The 20,076-nt window shown below is 42.2% G+C and overlaps 1 protein-coding gene across 1 annotated transcript in view; it reads right to left on the bottom strand.

The window, feature by feature from the left end:
• The window catches only part of LOC136445810 (contactin-associated protein-like 2), a 41,958-nt gene continuing 21,882 nt past the window's right edge, over positions 1-20,076 (bottom strand). Inside the window, exons 12-25 of the mRNA XM_066443953.1 lie at positions 19,867-19,973; positions 18,760-18,888; positions 18,239-18,439; positions 17,448-17,613; positions 16,844-16,965; positions 15,772-15,942; positions 15,147-15,386; positions 14,372-14,612; positions 14,075-14,310; positions 12,487-12,663; positions 11,171-11,413; positions 4,876-5,097; positions 3,112-3,225; positions 1-201 (exon numbers count right to left, since the gene is read on the bottom strand). Coding sequence (XP_066300050.1) covers positions 2-201; positions 3,112-3,225; positions 4,876-5,097; positions 11,171-11,413; positions 12,487-12,663; positions 14,075-14,310; positions 14,372-14,612; positions 15,147-15,386; positions 15,772-15,942; positions 16,844-16,965; positions 17,448-17,613; positions 18,239-18,439; positions 18,760-18,888; positions 19,867-19,973 — 2,569 coding nt within the window. The 3' untranslated portion in view covers position 1. The remainder of the gene's footprint in view (positions 202-3,111; positions 3,226-4,875; positions 5,098-11,170; positions 11,414-12,486; positions 12,664-14,074; positions 14,311-14,371; positions 14,613-15,146; positions 15,387-15,771; positions 15,943-16,843; positions 16,966-17,447; positions 17,614-18,238; positions 18,440-18,759; positions 18,889-19,866; positions 19,974-20,076) is intronic.

Raw genomic sequence — 20,076 nt, 5'->3', positions numbered from 1 at the left:
TTTAGATGAACCATTCTTTCTTCTTGCCAACATCGCTCCCAGTGTGGCGAGGATCGCCCGCCACTACGGCCGTGTCGGGATCATCGGCTTGGTCGGCGCCTTTCGCTTCGTTGGTGTTATACGATCCCTTGTGTCGGAAGGCATAGCGAGCAAGCATACAGAGAAGAACCAGGAGCACGAAAATCAGCACCGCCACAACGCCTGGAGGCCAGCGATGGTGGAGGCGAGAAAGACAGGTTTAGTCACCGAAATAATTACAGTAGATAATGGTACATTCTTAGCTACAAACACAATAAATGGTATCGAGAATTATTGCATTGTGCCACTTTTTCAATGGGATTTCTTTCACAAACGCATGGACTATGAATTTGCCATGGTAAAACGTATTTCTGAATTGGATACTGTCTCAGCATGGCTATTTTTCCAACACTGTGAATTATGTAAATGTAAATTAGATTTTGAAAAAAAATTTGAAAAAGTACACTTATTTATCTATTTATAAACCTTTAGGGTGTTCCCTTCAGTTAACTGATTTCTAAAAGGAGCCCTGATATCATAACAAATCAGGATACACAAAAATCACTGTTTGGAAATCACATGAAAATGCAGCACAACTATCTTGCGTATGGTGGGGAATAAATCTTAACTAAAGGTGGCAGAAGTTTACGACGACGACAGAGAATTCCAGTCCGTGACTTTCCCTACGACTCCACCGATTCCTTTCCCTTCTGGTGCCGATACACCTGACGACACATCAGGAACAGCAGAACCGACACGGCGATAATCATCACAGCTACCATGCCTGTTTGGGATGTTGTAAGTTTCAGTCAGTAGGATGGAGACAAAAACTTTGCGAATATTGACGAAAATGCAAGTAACATGAGTTTTCAGATAGTTTTTCTCTTGTTCATTTTGCACTGTAAAATTTAGCTTTCAACATTGTGAAATTTAACAAATTGCAAGTAACATGAGTTTTCAGATAAAGTTTTTATCTTTTCAAATGAATTTTCGCAATAAAATTTTTTAGTTTTGGAAAGTATGGCATCCTATTTGGGGATGTTGTAAGTTTCAGTCAGTAAAATGGGAAAAAAAGTTTTGCCATTGACAGAAATACAAGTGACATGAGTTTTCAGATCAATCTTTTTGTCTTTTCTGCAATCAAATTATGCATTTTACTTTTAGAAAATGTAGCAACTGGCTTTGATGGCAAAATTTGTGTCATTTTCTTGAAAAGAAACTAAATCATTCAAATTTACTGATAGGCAAAACTGCAGTTTGTAAGTTGCTCAATAGAGGGCACTTCTGTGCAGCATAGTGCACGAATTGGCTTTTTCAGAGATGGCAGTGATTTTGAAAATTGTGATCGCTTTGATTTTCATTAGGACATTCTATCTGATCTCTCATGTAAGCATTTCATTGGGTAAGTGATGTTAGTTGTTAGTGTTTCGTGCAAGCTGTTTTTCATGCCTTACATGCAAACTGCATGTTTCTTTGGGTTAGTTTGATGTATGTTAGAGAAATGTTTCTGTGAAAGTGGTGATGCGTCCTGCAAGTTGTATGTTACAAATTAAATCTTATTGCAGGCTGTGTTGAGTTGAAGCATGCATTCCAAGCCATGCTGTAGATAGTGTAAGTTTGTGTAGAGTGTTTTTAAGACCATGCAAAGGAAAGGATGGCACCAGTTGTGATTCTATGTGTTGTCCGTCATTACTGCTGCCACCGGTTGTACTACATGTCCCATAGTCTACAATATAAGCATATTTCACTAATGGCTGAATGTATTCATCTGTGTATTAGTATTACTAAATGGAAGATCTCTTTTTTGGGTTATAAAGGCATTTGCTCTTTCTCAGGGAAGGGGGGACATTTTGGAAAGTAATATTCCTTCCGAAAATGATTTCATCAGGTTGGTAGAACACAGGATATTGGAGCTTTCTTTTACACAACAAGGAATGTCTCTCATCTGCTTACATTACGATGCCTATCAGACACCTTCCTCAGAGCTTCTGACTGGAGTACTGCTTTTTGCCACCTACTTCAGCTAGTTATAGCAGGGAGAAGCAGCACTCCAGTCAGAAGCCTTGAGGGAGGTGTCTGGTAATCATTAATACATTAGCAGGTGAGAAACATTACTGGTTGTCTAGAAGAAAACTTCAATATCCTGGTAATATTCCTTCATTAGCTAATTACATCAGATACACATTCAGCCATTGGTGAAGATGGAAAACCTTAGCCCAATCAGCACCACCGAGACATGGATTCCACTGTTGCTAGGCAACAGCATCCTACCTATCAAGATTCTCCAATCAGTGTCGTCCAGAGGTGACGTCTGTGCAGAACGCACCCATCCGTAGTCCCTAAGTCCTACATCGGTGTTTTCAACAGTGGTAAGTGTCTAGCTATGATAACACATTACTTATTATCCCCACCATTGCAGCATGAATACTGGCCTTGTAACTCGGGATGTTGCACACCCCTTTAGGTGCACAGATGGACTGTTCTATCAACATTGCATGATATGCAAACTGGGTCAGGACACTTGATTCAGGGGGAGGAAGGCAAGAGGTAGAAATTGTGGTAGACATTGGAGGGTAGTAGTAGTGAGACCAGCATTAACGTCAATGGTACCAGGGTGGAGTCAAACTATATGTGTAACCAAACATAGAGTCTTGATGATAGGATTTCACGGAAATGTTGTTTTTTAGACCAGAAATTCCAGAAATTCCAATGCTTCAGCGAACGATTCTTGAACGAAAGTTTTGACATTGTTTCCAGCGTCTGCATGATAAAATTTTGTCAAGCCATCCTCTGTTAGTGTCCCCCTAGTTACTAGTAGTTCCAGGTTGGTGAAGGGAGAGTATGAGAGCCCTGGAACTATCAAACTAGGATGACACTCAGGCTAACAGAAGATGGCACGACAAAACTTTATTAAGTACACACAGTAAACCATTTTAAAACTTTGGACTAATCTTCCATATTTTGAGTTGCCAACACAAGATGGATATTTTTTCAAGTTCAACAATGAAAAACAATCAGTAGACTCTTTGTTTGGAAACACAATGGTAAAACTCCACCCCAACATGTACGAATTCTCTGCTACATTCACCCTACCTCCTATGACAGCGGCGTCACTGGAGTTTGACTCTCTGGCGCCAACAACGTCGGGCACTATGGCCGCCTCCGTTGTTAACATACCATCGGCCAGTGTGGTTTGATAGATATCCGCTGGGGGGGAGGGGGGTACAGGAGGCGGAATGGGCGAGAGAGAGAGATGGAGAAAGAAGAGGGGGATGAAAAATGATCAGAAGAACATATCAAGTAGAGGACTAACCTGGAATCCAGCCTATATCCTTGTTAGGCCGGGCGCTCTACGGCGCAGAAGGCGGTTTCTGCCACTGAGGTGTCTTTGGCACTCGGTAGTACAAGTTTTGACACGGTAGTAGTTTATTGATAGCCTGGGTACCATCCTCTTTAATAACCGCTGGCTCAATCTTTTCACTTGCTCACCACGGAGGTAGCAAGCAAAAAGACTGAGCCAGCGGTTACTACGGAGGATTTTACCCAGGCTAGTTTATTGGGCTACGACGATCCAAAAAACTACCACATCAAACTACTACTGGGTGCCAATGATACCTCAGCAGTGGAAAGCCCCTTCTGCCCTGTAGAGCGCCGGCCTATAACTTATAAGCGCTTTCATAGATTCAAGTACGCATGTGCAGTGTCAAAGATGAAGGCCCCTGGCTTCTCACTCACTCACTCACTATCCGGTTTAGCGTCTCCTTTTCCCCATCATCTGGGGGTTTGACGTGCTTGCATGCTGATGGGGAAGCTTGGTGGCCGCTCGCCAGGTGCCTCTGTCCTGTGGATTTACATCGTGTAGATTGAGGTGGTGGAGGTCCTCCTTGATGTTATCAATCCACCTTTTCCTTGGTCGTCCTCGTGGATTTCGGCCCTCCACGGTCATGCCGATGATTTTCTTGGCTTGTAAACAGTTGTGTCTCGACCATTGTCCAATGCCCAAACAGGTTTTGTTTACGTTCCAGGTGAATCCACTTTTGACACTGCACATGCGTACTCGAATCTACGAAAGTGCTTATTATGCCTGGCCTAATGACAATATAGACTGGATTCCAGGTAAGTAGGAGACAGGCAGGCGTTTTATGATGTGAAAAATCAGAACGTAAGCCTCCATGCATGAAAGAGCCACCTGCCTTTACGAATGAGAAGGGATATTCACAGTAATACTAATGGGAATAACCAGCACCAAGTATGAAAAATGAAATGAAAAAGTACAAAATATGAGCGGTATGAAAGATTTTTCGATGAAATAGTAGAGATCAGAGGGAGTGGTCGTGAGCAGCGGATTTCAATTTCTTTACAAGTTTCTTTACAAGAAGTTATTTTTTGCAGTGATTCATTTACATCTTATGAAGTTCATTTTTTTGGCAAGCTCTGCAAGGAATCATTTTCTAAACATTTCTTGATTTCATAAATGCAGTAAAGAAGCAGTATACACACAATTCATCAAAAAGCACACATGAATCTAGAATGCAGCATACACTGAAACAAGTCAACAACTTCTTACTTATTCCACACATTCAGGCAACAGATAAACCCTTATCATAAAACTTTTTGTCAAAAAAAATTAAACTTTTGACATAAATCTAAAAAGTGCCAGCTTATTTTTTTCCATTCAACTTAACGTTTGCAAATTGGGAGTCCATGTTGTTAATTTTCATTGTTAAAGTTGTCATTTTAAGCTCAGATCTACAAAAATAAATTTTCTTCAATTTCATGTCGTGAGGTTCAGATTTTTTGGACAGACAGGGTAAAATTCAACCGGCTATGATAGGCTTAATATGATCGGGGTCTTACCTTGTGCAGTCGGCCAGGGTTCCACAGTTCTCGGCGGCATGATGACTGGTTCTATTCCGCAGGACGAGCGGAGTAAACTGTCGTCTGGAACTGCTCGGACGGTGCCTCCCCTTTGGAACTCTATATTCTGTTTCTTCAGGAAGTAGAACTTGAGCGGGAAGACGTCATTGAACATAACCCGGGAGATGCAGCCCTTGAAGCCCTTGTTGGACGGAGTGTCTCCTAGAGAAGGAAGAGACGGGTACAGGTTAGGGCAGTGAAGCTAGGCTTGTGTTACAGTAACATACACAAGGTTTAGGAACTAGCCTTTAACTAACTTTTGTAACTTTTTGCCAGTGTCCTTTAGGCCACACCAATTTAATTTTAAAAAAAAAAAATTTTAGAAAAAAAAATCATGAAAACAGAAGGCTGGAAAATAAAAATCCGTTAACCAAGAAATTAAATTGGTGTGGCCTTAGGGTAGTGAAGTTAGGCTTTTGTTACATGTATACAGTCATACACAAGGTTACACAAGGCACTTACGACGAGTGTCCTAGACTCGTCCTAAGACAAATGTCCTTTTTTTACCCATGTAAACAGGCCTTGCGACACAGCGAGGCATGTTTGCACGGGTAAAAAAAATCTAAATCTGTCCTGCGACACTTGCCCTAGGACATTTGTCTTGAAACGAGTGCCTTGTGTAAACCGGCCCTTTAACTAACTTTTGTAACTTTTGGTTGTGTCCTGTAAGCGCCTGGCAATATGGAAACAAGCCACTCTACAGCATTTTAATTACTACAGGCACACAAGCAAGCAAAAAGACACACCAAAAATCTATGTACTCAATGTAGATCTACATCAAAATTACAATTGATAATGTTTTGAAAAGTAAGATATTACAAGTAATACTTGAGAATAAGGTTGACATTTCAGAATCTACAAACATAGACTTCAGTAGACTTACCCCAGGCTTTTTCAGTCAAGAGTAGCAATGAAAAAGGAAAACAAAAGAAATGAAAAACAAAAAAGAAGAAACAAAATTGTAGATGTGCAAAAAATAGACTGATGTGCTGCTACTCTATAATTGAGAGACTTTTGAATTTATTCTAAGGATAAATCAGGATTCATTGGGTTCAACTCTTTAATCACATCCTATGGAAATAAGACCTTCCTCCATATATTAAAGTGCATCATTGTAGTAAGGTATGCACAGTTGTACATGTATAAGTGTCAAACCTCAAACTGAGGATGAAGCATGATGCTTTTTCGTTAGCTACGATGTACAGTTACTGTAGTAGTGTAATATTTTAGCTTTGCTATGGCTCGCATATTTTAGGTCACCCCTAATCTTCACAATAAGTGTGTTGGGTTCTTTTACATGCAACATGACATTGCAATGAGGTTGAGTTGACACTATTTTCAGACAATTCAGTGCCACAAACCATCATAGGGAACAAGTCACTTTGACATCAGGCTTGCAGCAAAATTTGTTGTAAAACACGACGTTCTCCACTTGGATACAAAAATCAGTAAGAGAAAGATTAAAGCATTTCTATTATATCAATATCTCCTACAAATATGTTCATAAATGCCTTAATCATAACTTAATGTTACTAACAAAAAGAAACAAAAAGGAAATGACTTTTTTAAGTATTCGAAAAACAAACCTGACGAACCTCCGCACAGATGTGCTCTAAATATTTCCCAGGTTGGCCAAATATAGTAGACTTGACCCCAGGTTAGGGTTGTCGGAGCAATGGCTTATACAGCTGTTAGGGGCGGACCACTGGCAACTGGGGAAGGTTTTTATTTTCTTCCTACAACTTATGATTTAGTTGTACAACCTTGAAACTTTTAATACTACATCTAACATCAGTATTTGTAGTATTTCTGCAAAGCAGTTACTAGAACTTATAAGTAGAAATCTTTCTTGTCGAAGAATTAACATCTACTAACATATAATTCCACCACGGTACATAATTCTGTCACCCTGAAAAGATACGTCCAATTCCAAACAGATCTCCAACCCAAAGTCCTCCAGTGTAATGCACTCCTGTATATCTAAACCACATGCATACCTCAGGGGGGTGCTGCACTACATATCTCTCAAACCCACTGTTTTTCAAAAGCAGGGGATTGATGTAAATGGAGGTTAAACTCTTTCAGTCACAAAGTCACAAAGGTCCATCAAAGGTCTGTCCCCATCAAATGCCCTATACCCCTTCTTGGGAGAGAATGCACAAAGCCAGACCAAATCCGTACAACCATATACAACTCCTGTGGCGATCCCTGATTAACAAGACTTCCTGAACATATGATTTTTCAATCACTTCAGATTATGAGGGAACAGCAATTTTTCAAAGGACAAACAAGAGGACTTCTTGCCAACTTGTAGTAAATGGTGATCGGAGAATAACTTGATCTCAACAAACTTCACCAGCAAAAGTTTAAGTTCATGTCACAGTAAATGAAACAAGGAATAACACATATCTATTGACAATTCAAACTCTACAATTGGATGAAATTTGTAGATTTACTTCCGGACGTTTCGATTGACATCCATCACACTAGTGACGCTGAAGAAGAGTGATGGATGTCGCTCGAAACGCCCGGACTTAAATCACCAAATTTTATCCAGTTGTAGAGTTTGAATTGTCTTTACATACATGTGTATCTTTTTAATGTTAACCTGGATGTTTAACTTCATAGACGTATCAAGGAATAACACAAGAATGAGGTGAACTTTACAAACTCCACAAAGTCTGCATCTGCTACCACAGTACCAGTAAAAGCAAGCGGAGGGCAATCTTGCCTTGATTAATCTATCCACAGTTTACAACTTGTCAAGAATTTGCCCTACAGGGTTTACTCTTAGCATTCACTTCAGTCTAAAGGATCAGTTTCATTGGACTTCCTCAGTAACGGTAACTCTTAACTTGAAAAAGAAAACAGACGGAAGGAAGGAGTCTGCAAAGAAAATTTACTTCTTAAGAATTGGCTTCATGGAGGAGGTTTCCTTCCAATAGTCTATTGGACTTCCTCAGTGAAAGGTCTTATAATAAACATCTGGGTCAAGTAAAATGTTCCATTTTCTTAGCAGGGACCTTTCAGCTTCTAGAACCTTTTAATAAAAGCACATACGAAAAATGGTTTCTTTATGTCGCGAAACCGTGACAAAATAGACAGCCTGACAAAAACGTATCAAAAGGCATAAAAAACAAGCTGAAATCCAACCTCTGCTCGGAGAATACTGTATCCTGTATGCAGAAAGCTCAGTGTAGAAGGAACAGCTGTCTGTAAATGAAGGGTCCCTATGGCATGAACATTTGTATGGCTGGGGGTGGATGACTTCATCCTCCAGCAATGAAACAATGCAAGGATGGCCAAGGAAAACTGCTGTGCTAAGCAGAACTAAAGGTCACTAGGGAACTAGTTTCTGGAAGAATAATCATTCCCTACATAAATCTAGTCACATTCTGAAAAATATCTGACATGTCAGACTGTAATTTGGCTACAGAAATTTCGTACTTTTCCCTTGGTAGCCCTTTATTTTTTGGCCATCTGCGACAGTTGGCAATTCTGGCTGTTTGCCCATATCATATGTTAACTTATAAGCAAAATGGAAATGACTGAAGTAATAGTACTACAAATAGTAATACATCCCTGAGGACAACAGGGATCAAGTCTTGCTGTTTGTTTTTGCATTGGGCAAGTGTCTTTTAGTGGTTACAAATTCCTACTTACTACTGTACTACCGGGTAGTACAGTTATTATGAATAAAGTCTGTTGCCTTTTCACAATAGTAGTTAGTATTCACCCTAAAAAAATCTTTACTGCAAATAAACAAGGAACAACTGTTGCGTCCCAAGGGGAAGCGTTACTTCACACAGGATCAGGCTCCTGGGGATTGCACTTGTTTTATCTTATCAGACCAGCGGACAGCCAAGCAGGAAGTTCAATGTCAAGAGTTAACTCCACATTAGAGGTGAGCATCTTATCAAAACATGTCATGGAGACAGGACTATCCATTGGATACTCAACTTCGAAGATGGCTAGATTAATTACAATAAGTTTTACAATTATCAATGCTTTTACAACTATACTCACCAAGCAGAGGCTGGGTTTTGGCTTGTTTTTGACGTCTTTTTAGGCGTTTTTGTCAGGCTTTCTATTTTGTCATGGTTTTGTTTCTGCTATCAACACTGGACGAAACTGTGACAAAATAGAAACCCTGACAAAAAAGCCTGAAAAGACGTTAAAAAAACCAAGCTGAAACACAACCCCTGCTTGGAGAGTATAACAATGCAACGTCAAATTTGTCAGCTTATGAGTTATATTTTGTACAAAACCCAATATCTATAACTTTTGGCTGAACCAACCCAACCACAAATGAACAAGCCCTTGTTGGTTTGCACACTTTGTCATTGGGATATTAGAGTGGAATTTTCAGGGAGTAGGATTAGTTTAGAATTCCTCTTTGCTTCATTTGATAGGCATCTGTTGTCAATGTAGGTCATCTAATGCCCAATGCACTGGGTGTACCATGTCATATTGGTAGCTTTACACCGGAGTGCAGTTTTGTACTGCAACCATTTGTGCAATATACTGTTTTGCATTGAACTTTGAAGCATCAAATCCTTCAACATATAACTATTTTGATATTACTATTACTGTATTTTTTCTAAGTGTTATGTATAAAACCTCCTGTCATCACAACATAAGATCAACTTGTCTAGCCATGGGCAAAACAGCTGTTTCTTCTTCCTCTGTTTTTGTTCATTGTTTCTTCTGAAAAGAAACACTCGGACTCTGTTGAAAGGAAACCCTTAGACAAATCATGGGACACATATTCTAACAATGCGTGTAAGAGTACTTTTATAGATGTATCGGTGTCAGTCCTACATGTACACGCTTGTTTGGCCATACCTACAGCTCAATATGGTGACAACAGCTAGCAACATGTCCACTATTCTTTCCTCCCAAATCTCTCATCCCAAAAGACTTACCAAAACTGAAAGTAAACATCGTGAACATGGAGAAAACAGAGGCGGTATACTCACCGAATTAAAGATGGAAATCTGACAGAAAAATGTCCAAAGAGAGACGTTTTTGTGGGAGCTGATGCGGTGACACTAGTACAACCTTGGGACAGATGCCCATGCAGCGAGCTGTCATCTGATCTGACTTTACTGGGATCAGCATGTGGCCTTCCTCATAATGCAGAGTGTACCACTCTCTTGACAGATAAGGGGTGTCAGAAATAATATTAGCCACTTAACTACGTATAATTTCAGATATAAGAGCTATGGCTAAACTATATCATTTAAAATTGATACAAAAAATTAATATTCTTTAAAAAAAATGATGTTTTGGACTATTTGTTGATGTTTTTTTGCTAAAAATTTGGTTTCCCCCCCATTTTTCGTAAAGGATGTAATTACCAAAGACAGACTACACCAGGCCTGCTCAGTTGGATACAGTACTACCGAGGGAGGGGCTGGGGGTTGTCCATTGTATACACAGGGCAGGGTGGATGTTCTCCAGTACAGAAACTGTACAGTAGAGTAGTACTGTAGTAGTACTCAAATATGGTACCCCCTCAGCCAAGCCTCTCGCCTACCAAGATAAGACAAGGGCCATCAGACTGTAGAGAGACTCTTAAATGCAAGTATAGTATTAAGAGTGTTATAAGTAGTTTATTCGAACTTGAAACTGCCAAGAGCTTAGGGTAGAACATCCCTTCTCCTTTGGATTAATGGTCTCTCCCATGCCTTGATGAAGAGAAGCAATGGCAGCACCCTAACTTGGGGAGGCCATGGTCATCACAAACCAGGTATGTGAACGTCTCATGGTTCTCAATACATAACTGTTCTTATGAAGGTCTGTTTTGTGATCTCTTCTTATTGCACCAAAAAGTGATACTCAAATGTTTATCAACCTATGCACCTATCTTCCTGCAGATCTTTAGCTTTGTGGAGTTTGTTTTGGTACCAGTGAGAAAGCTGTGAGAAATAACAATCCAACACTATGCAATGGGCTAGACCCGATTAGCCTGGCAGTACCAACGTTGATAGCGGTAACAGGGCTGGCCTCCAGGCTAAGCCGGGATGCCAGACCCTCCCTATCTCTGTCATATCTAGCCCAGGGGAGCTGTAACAGAGTTTCCTTGGAAGTTGGAGTTGGAGTCATGTTGGCCCTAGAGCCAGTCTGGCATTCTGTGAGGCAACCCGGACAGAAAGTGATGTAATTAAATATTTCAAGACTGAGCTCAGGTACTCACTCAACCTTTAACGAGCCAAAACAAGGAATAAGTTACCTGATCCGCCACGCTGTATGCGTCCTACGAAGAGCTTCCCCCCATTGCTGAGTCCCTTGAAGCGGTCGTTGCTGATATCGAAGGTTCGCTGGTTCAGCAGGTAGCCGTCCACGAGCATGCTGACCCGCTTGCCGACGCGCGTGATGTTGACCGTGTGGTACTGGTCGTCCGCGTAGTCGTGAAGGTCGTTGTTTAGCTCCTCGTCGCGACCGTCGCCAAGGTCAAACCGTAACTGGATTCCACCTGGGAGAAGAGGATAACTGCCATTAGCATTAGTCCGCCGGGTTACATAAATCCGCCACTCTGAAAAACAGTGTGTTTGAGAGATCTCTAGTGCAGCACCCCAGGTATCATTCTTGGCGACTGTCACCCAGTTCGAACCTCAACTGGATTTCACCTGGGAGAAAGGGATACATGCAAGATGAAAGGTTCCCAAGTGTCTTTTTCTTTGATCCATAGATTTTAACGTCCATTCATGTATCGCATTCAAGCCCCAGGTGGTATTTTGCAAGGCATAAAAGATGTACGAAATGAGCAAAAAATGTCTTTAAAAAAAAAAACAGAAAAAAAGGACACATCTACTTGGAGATACTTTCAATAGTATTGTTCATTCATTAATTTATTCGTTTGTTCTCATTCTTTCATTCTTTTGTTCATTCATTCTTTCATCTGACATGAGTGAAGCATACCGCTGTCCTTGATGCGAAGAGTCATGTAGTTCCCGGTCTCAGACACCACGTGCATCAGGATGCCCTCGTTCATTCATTCATTCATTCATTCATTCATTCATTCATTCATTCATTCATTCATTCATTCATTCATTCATTCATCCCTTTATTTACTTATTCATTCATTAATTCATTCATTCATCCATTTACTCATTCACTTATTCATTTGACATGACACTCGTTCTCATTTAAATGTACACATTTTGTAACTTCCATTTCTGTTTAACAGTAATGGAAGTTACAAAATGAGTGTTTGAAGTAAGACGTTACTGTCATTAAGATATGCCACATATAAGGTGCCAAAGTGTCGTTTTTATGACGACTTAAAACTTTTCTGGCTTTTAAAAACGACAGTTTGGCACCTTATATGTAACCTTTCTTGATGTCAGGAACGTCTTACTTCAAACAGTAGCGGAAGCTGCAAAATGTGTACATTTAGATGAGAACGAGCGATGATAGCCTGGTTTCAACCAAGCCCCTTGTCCACCCGCCGCCTGTAACGGCTATCCACCCACGGGTAGGGGAGAGAAACCCCTGGACAGCTGGAGTTTGCGTTATACAGACTAGAGCGATGAGTGAAGCACATACCACTGTCCTTGATGCGCAGAGTCATGTAGTTCCCTGTCTCAGACACCACGTGCATCAGGATCCCCTGCTTGTGCTCGGTGATGAAACCCACCGTGATGTTGTCTTTCACGGAATCGCGGAATTCCGAAGGGAAGGTGTACTCAAGATAGCTGGACGATTCCATACGCGCTCCGATTTCTATCAGGACAAAGAGGACATGTTAGAAGAATTAAGATTTCGTGTAACCTACATTAACATTAATCCGCTGGGTTACGTAAATCCGCCACTTTGAAAAGCAGTGAGTTTGAGAGATCTCTAGTGCAGCACCCCCCAGGTATGCACAGTTTAGATATACAGGAGTGCATCATACTGGGGGACGTTGGGTTGGAGATTTGTTCGGACGTATCTTTTCAGGGTGGTGGAATATGTACCCTGGTGGAATTATGTTGGTAGGTGTTACTCTAAAAAGTGAGAGGTCAGGCAAACTGGTATGTTTGAAAAATAAAGACATCAGAAAAAAAGATCGGTAGTGGACAATCTGAGCTATTGACGGAAAAGGCAATGACAGAAAATAGGTGATGGTATGATTCATAGTCATGATTATAAGCAAATAAATAAGCAAACAATTTTTCTAAGTGAGTGGACAGTAGCAGATGGCTCAGAAACAGGAAAAGAAACTCAAACAGGCAAAGAAATCATGAAAGAATGGAAGGACAGGCCCATGTATGGTGGAGATTTTCTTTTTCAACTGTAATAATATGATTTATAGATATACATGGTGACAATCATAAGCAAACAAACAAGTTTTCTTAATGAGTGATCTATAGCAGATGGCTCAGAAACAGGCAAAAAAATTCAAACAGGCGAAGAAATCATGAAAGAATGGAAAGACAGGCCATTATGTGGTGAAGAGTGTACCATGAGGAGTGTCACGGAATGAAGAAGAATGAGAAGGAGGAACCGAGATTTGAAGAAGGAGCTTGCCAGAAAAGTCTTGAAGATCTTCGTCGATGACCGGCACAGTGATCTCTGGGAGGGAGGAGCGTTGATGGAGGAAGAAGGGAACAAAAGAGAGAGAGGGATTGAAAGAATGAATGAATAGAAACGAGAGAGGAGATACATTTTAGTTATCAACAGGTTATATAATTTTTTCCAACGCGGTTGTAAGAATACTATATTGTAGAACATGTGATCGACACACAATAGATTGGACAGAACGTAACACATGTTACGTAGATGGTGTACATTAACAAAACTTAACATTGATACCATGAAAGTACTTTTTGATAGATGAAAATCTAGATGACAGTTGGGAAAGATTATGGCAGTTAAACACACACCACTAACTATGGACTAGCCCCCTGCTGTAGTGATTGTGGACTAGCCCCCTGCTGTAGTGATTGTGGACTAGCCCCCTGCTGTAGTGATTGTGGACTAGCCCCCTGCTGTAGTGATTGTGGACTAGCCCCCTGCTGTAGTGATTGCACAAAGTTGTGTGGCCCAAGGGCTCCATCGAAACGGAGTTGGACACCGCCCTATGCACCATCTGGTGTGGGAAGGACTTGAATTATATAACTTAACTGACTGTATTAGAAAGAAGGTGACTCACCATTTGAACATGTCGGCCCCTCGTGTGGCGTGAGCGTACAGTTGCACTCGTAGAAGCCCCAGCCTTCGATGCAGGTGGCGTAGTTTTGACACAGGTTTTTAAGACTTGTTCTGAGATTGAAGATGTCTGTATTAGAAAGAAGGTGACTCACCATTTGAACACGTCGGCCCCTCGTGTGGCGTGAGCGTACAGTTGCACTCGTAGAAGCCCCAGCCTTCGATGCAGGTGGCGTTGTTCTGACAAGGGTTTTAAGACTTATTCTGAGATTGAAGATGTCTGTATTAGAAAGAAGGTGACTCACCATTTGAACAAGTGGGCCCCTCGTGTGGAGTAAGCGTACAGTTACACTCGTAGAAGCCCCAGCCCTCGATGCAGGTGGCGTTGTTCTGACACGGGTTGACGGGCTCGCACAGTCGGACCATGCCGGGCTCCACGCCCCACGCAGGGATGGCCGCGCTGTAGAGGTCCTGGTGTACGCCGTTCACGCTCAGGTCACGCATCACGCCGATGAAACCGTTTCTGCCCTCTGTGTCTGAGCCTGAAGAAACACCACAATGTATAGATAAACTCAAACTCTAGAAATCAATAAAGTTCAAAGATTTACTTCCAGACGTTTCGAGTGACATCCATCACTCTTCTTTCTCTAGAATGAACTGGCAGAACTAATCAACACTTTTTGCATCTAACTGGAAAAACTGGTTAAACATGTCAAAGTCACAAACTTGTAAGGATCGTTTGCAAATGTTTGTTCTATCTATTTTGATTTAATATTTATGGAATAAGATTTTGATGCAACTAAAGGTCTTCCTTTCTTGACTTACAACATATTCGACCTTAGATTGTATTTATTTCATCATTCAGCCAAGCTAGCTGCTCTAGGATAACATTGTCACACATTTTTTTTTTTACACATTTTTTCACAGGAGACTGCAGATCATGTCTTCATTACCGTATACGGTATTACTTAATCTTACAAAAGGAATTAGCACACTGAAGTAGCCATTTGGCATTCAATTCTATTGGGTACAGAGTTGGGCAGCAGGGGGAAGGTTTAAAAAACCCAGATACGTACCAACAAAGAGTTGGCTGTTGAGGTTCAGAGACTCGTGCGCGTCCATGACTTCAGGAATCGTCTCTTCGGCGAGGGCTGGATCCTGGAACCGTTGTTTATCCACCACGATGCGAGCCTCCTTCAGGTTACGCTCCGCACAGATGCTGTGGAAGCGGTTGTCGTTGAGGTCGTAGGTCATCTGCTTGACCACCTCCTGGCGACCGTTTCCGACGTCGTACGACAGGGAGACTTGTCTGGGGGCTGCGAGAAAAAAGAACTATGACTTTTAGCAGTGAGGCACAGCAGCAATTAAAACTCATCCTCAGAGTCAATGATGAGTCAAACCTGAGTAGTACTAGAGACTACCTCTACATAATGACCATCTGGCCAATGATATATTGAGAGTGTTCGCCTTGCACACAGTAGGTCGCTGGCTGGGTCATAACAAAGACTTAAGAAACGGTACATACTGCTTTCTCTGCTTAGCACTCAGCATTTGGGAAAAGAGTTTGGAAGTTAACACACACCACTACAAGCAGACCAGCCCACTGCTGTAGTGACTTGCACAATTGTGTGGCCCAGGGCTGCCGAAATGGAGACGGGCGCCACCCCTATGCGTCTATCAAGACGTCTGGGAACTACTTACACAGCATCTCCACTTTGAAGAAGTCCCGCGCTCCCCTGTTGTGCACGAACACCCCTCTCCCGGCCCGCGTGATGAACTGGAAACAGATGTCTCCGGAACGCTTCGCTTGGAACGTCGGGAAGCGAAGGTGGGCCTCGGCCGCCTTGAAGGTCGCGGAATTGTTGAACATGACTGTAGAAAGACGCAGGTATAGAATGAATCTTACTTTTTGCTTGGAATGTTGGAGAACATAAGTGCAGGGCCTCAGGAATTGTTGAACATGAACACTAACTCTTCACTTCATCACAAAGGAGACATACACAATCGAGATTCATTCTTTATCCGCATCTTTCTTAGCCTGAGTGTCATCCTGTTTCAGTTCCAGGGGTTTGGTGAAGGTAGAGCCTGGAACTGAAACAGGATGACACTCAGGCTAAGAAAGATGTGGATAGAAAAAAATGAATCTCGATTGTGTATGTCTCCTTTGTGATAAAGTGAAGAGTTAGTGTTTAGATTTTAAAACATGTATTTCATAAACAGGGTCTGCCCTTTTCCGTAAGGTGTGGGCAGCCTATTTTTATTTCCTGGAATTTATAGGGAAATTTGTAGTGAGGGTCTGCATGGGGTGTCCCGACAACGCTTTAGACTGAACTTAGGAGAACCTCTACGTACTACGCTAAAATCAAGGAAGGCATTTACACAAAATTTGGTTGCCTCCTTACAAATGAAATGAAAAAGACTGATGGGAAATAAAAATAGGCTGCCTACACCTTACGGAAAAGGGGCATGCAGACCCTCTGTACTCTTTAATGAGGGCCTGCATGGGGGGGTCCCGACAACGCTCTACGCTACATTCGGAGGGCCGGCTACGTAAAACGCTAAATTCAGAAAGCCTAGGCCTCTCTACGCTCAATTCAAAAAGCCCCCCCTACGTTCTACGCTAAATTATGGAGTGGTCGGTAACGTTCTACGTAAGATTAAAACGGCCGATTACGCTCTACGTAAAAGGGGCATGCAGGCCCTCCTAGAATTACATTTTGGACACTTCCAGTACTCTTTGATATGTCAGGGAAAGTTCTAAAGGAAGTCTTACTGTCTCCGAAGCACTCGAGTGGTCCCAGTGTGTGGAAGCCGCTGCCAGGACTGGTGTCTCCGAAGCGCAGCTGGATCACAGGCAGGTATGGCATCTGGGTCAGGTAGCCTTCGTCGACACCCCTGAAACGCAAAGGTACCAATTGAGTCAGTCCTGCTAAAGAAGATAGAATTGAAACACACGAGACGAGTAGTACAGTTTCTTGGCCACCGGAAATCGAAACCGGGCTGCCAGCGGACAAACCCAACGCATTTACCACAAGGCTGAAAGGTCCAGACCAGTTAGACCGGTCAGTGGCACGAAGTTAATGGACCACACTAAATATTCCAGATAAACTGTTAAAGCCAGTGGAATAAGTGGATGGGTTTCTGTACTCACAAAATGATCTATTATTTGAGAATTTAGAATAGCAAATAATACCACTGTTAAAAGTACAGTCAAACCTGGGTTCAGCAACCACCCAAGGGACCGAGGAAAAATGGTTGCTCACGACAGGGCGGGTTTAACTATGTAAAAAAGGACGGGACTGTGTTACTGTGGTTCCCTGCGCCAGGTGGTTGCTTGACCAGGTTTAGTTGTACTGAAAGCTCACAAATCCACTGACCTGACAGTCTCGAAGCCAGCGATGCCGTCACAGTTACAGTATTTTGCGGGATCGCGACAACTCCCGTCCAACCCGCAGGCGCACTTCTGTGTTCCCGGGCCGGCGTCACCCCAGTACACCATCTTGTCGTTGGTGCGGCCAACCCACCAGCCGAACGGTTGTCCATCTAGGTAACATCACATGGTCAACATTGTGAGAAATAGTAAAAAATACGATAAATAATTCCTAGTTTATTTACCTTTTACCAGAGAATTGACATGGAAAACTAAACTACTAAAACAGGGCTGTCATCAGCATTGGTGGCACAGGGTGGGGTGAAATTTTGGCCGTTCCTGCAAGCAAATTTCCGTCCCAGGACGGAGGGACGAGTCCTGGAGACAGCCTTGTACTAAAACATGTACTACACATGTACAATTGAGCTGATTTGATCTGAGTTGGAAAGGCATAGGCACAGTGCAACTACGCCTCCTAGTGGCCAATGATATATTGCAGTTCAGAGCTTTGTGGTTGTAGCAGTGGCAAGGAACCCAAAAAGTATAGTACCAGTTCCCTATGTAAGATATAGCAGCAGCACATTGTCAGAAATAACATACACTAGTAGTTGCTGGAAGATTTTCAAAGTAACACTCAAAAAGATGTTCCAAGCAAAGAATTCTCAAAAACTATTCCTTTTATCCCCCAAACCACTTAAAAATTGCCAACTACAATATCAACTGGCTTTACAGTACATAACTTTCAAAGCAGAAATAGATAATGAAATCATGAGTAAAAGATTAACACAAAGCCCTTACTTGGAGAGTTGAGCAGACGTGAGTTCGTGCACTCGTATCTGATTCGCTGACGGCAGCGCTCGGATCGCATCATGAGGGGCAGAACCTGCGCCAGGCTTCCCTGGTAGTTGATGTCCTTCTTGTACGACCCCGCGCCGGCGAATCCGCTGACCGCTGTCCGTGCCATGGAGTCATGGGTGATGACAGTTTCCACAGTGTGCACTGCGACAGAGAAATTGTTAACATGAAATTTTTTCTCTATTACAATGAAATGAAAATTCAGGTATTTCTCATTCATTTGGTTTGGCTGTATACGCCATTTGCATAATCAATGAAGAGATAATAAGATTTTGTGGTAGTGGGAATTCCATACTTGCGACATTAGGAAGCTAAGTGAAGGTGAACATTACACACACTTTTGTGCCAAATTGATTATAAGCATTTATGATATGTCACTGAAAGTCAAAGTCATTTGGTGAAGGTATGAGGTGGGAGAATTATTCTAAACTTCACAGTGTTAGAAGAGAGAGTAGTTTCCTTACGGTCGATGGTGGCACACTGCACCGGGAAGGGGGCCAGGGGACCACTGCCATCCGGGTCGATGAACTTTGTTCCGCGAGCAACACCCTCTCCGAACGGGTTGTAGTTACCACAGGAGTCCTCGTATTTAGCTGTAAGCAAGACAAGGTCACCATGATTATTTTCTATTGTTGTTGTTGTTCTTGTTGTTGTCCTTGCTTAACGTCTATCATATCGCTAGATGTGGTCTCTCGGTGCTGGGTTACGCTTGGTTCAGTTACGAGCTCGAGTCAATTGTCTCTCTAGGTATTTAACTCTTGGCACCCTCAATAATTCAGGACCCCTATCGCTCCACTTAAGCTCGCTCGCGTAGGGGCCCTGATCTTCAGTGCCGATAGACATGGTTCTGGCGCCACTGTTGCTCATGAATAATTAATGAGCCATCCTTATTTGGCTGCAAATTTGTTCTGAACCTAAAGTAACGATGTGAGACGTAACCTGATTGGTTGATAGCTTCTCAGCGTCCTTTGCGCTTTTGCTTCAGATGAGGTTTAGCAAACCCTCTGATTGGCTGAAGCTGTTTTGGTGGTGACGTGGCCAGAACCATGTCTACCGGCGCTAAAGATCAGGGCCCCTACGCCAGCGAGCTAACATGGTCTTGATTTAATGAGGGTGACTCTTGTTGACTTTTCTAGTACTAGAAGTGCTCTGCGCACTGTGCAAAAGCATGCCATTCATATGTTAATTCCATTCATGTGTTAATATGTTAGCCCGGTATCCAAACCTACTATAGTCTCTTCTGTCCTCTCCGCAAACTTTTGTCAGAAGACAGCGGATGTCTAACCGACATCGACGTAAACATTGTATAAATAACAACTCTTTGAACTGAGTTCACAAAGTTTTCAGTCATTTTCTTCAACTGATGGAAACAAACGTATAGATGCATAAGACTTAGTATTAGCCAATGTATTTTGTTGCAGTTGTGCACAAAGTGTAAGAAACTGAAGTACAGTACTTACTATTTTCTTATACTGATTGAAACAAACGTACAGATGCATAACAAGATATCAACCAGCACATTTTGTTGTACTTCAGTTGAGCACAAAGTGAAAGAGACTGCAGTTACTTACTCAAATGACAGGTGGCGCCGTTGTACCCGGTGGGTTGACAGTTGCAGGTGAAGGTGTACCAGTCCTGCTCGCAGGTGGCCCCGTGTTCGCACGGGTTAGGCGTGCATCTGGAAACAAGCAACTTTCATTGATCTCATAGAACTGCTGTTCCTTCATAGTTGATTCATTACAACCACCTTTTAAACTTACCTCTGTAGCTAGTACAAGCTT

This window comes from Branchiostoma lanceolatum, chromosome 12 (assembly GCF_035083965.1).
Source record: "Branchiostoma lanceolatum isolate klBraLanc5 chromosome 12, klBraLanc5.hap2, whole genome shotgun sequence".
Classification (NCBI taxonomy): domain Eukaryota; kingdom Metazoa; phylum Chordata; class Leptocardii; order Amphioxiformes; family Branchiostomatidae; genus Branchiostoma; species Branchiostoma lanceolatum.
The sequence above is the reverse complement of the archived record's forward strand: the minus strand, read 5'-3'. Positions and strand labels throughout refer to the sequence as shown.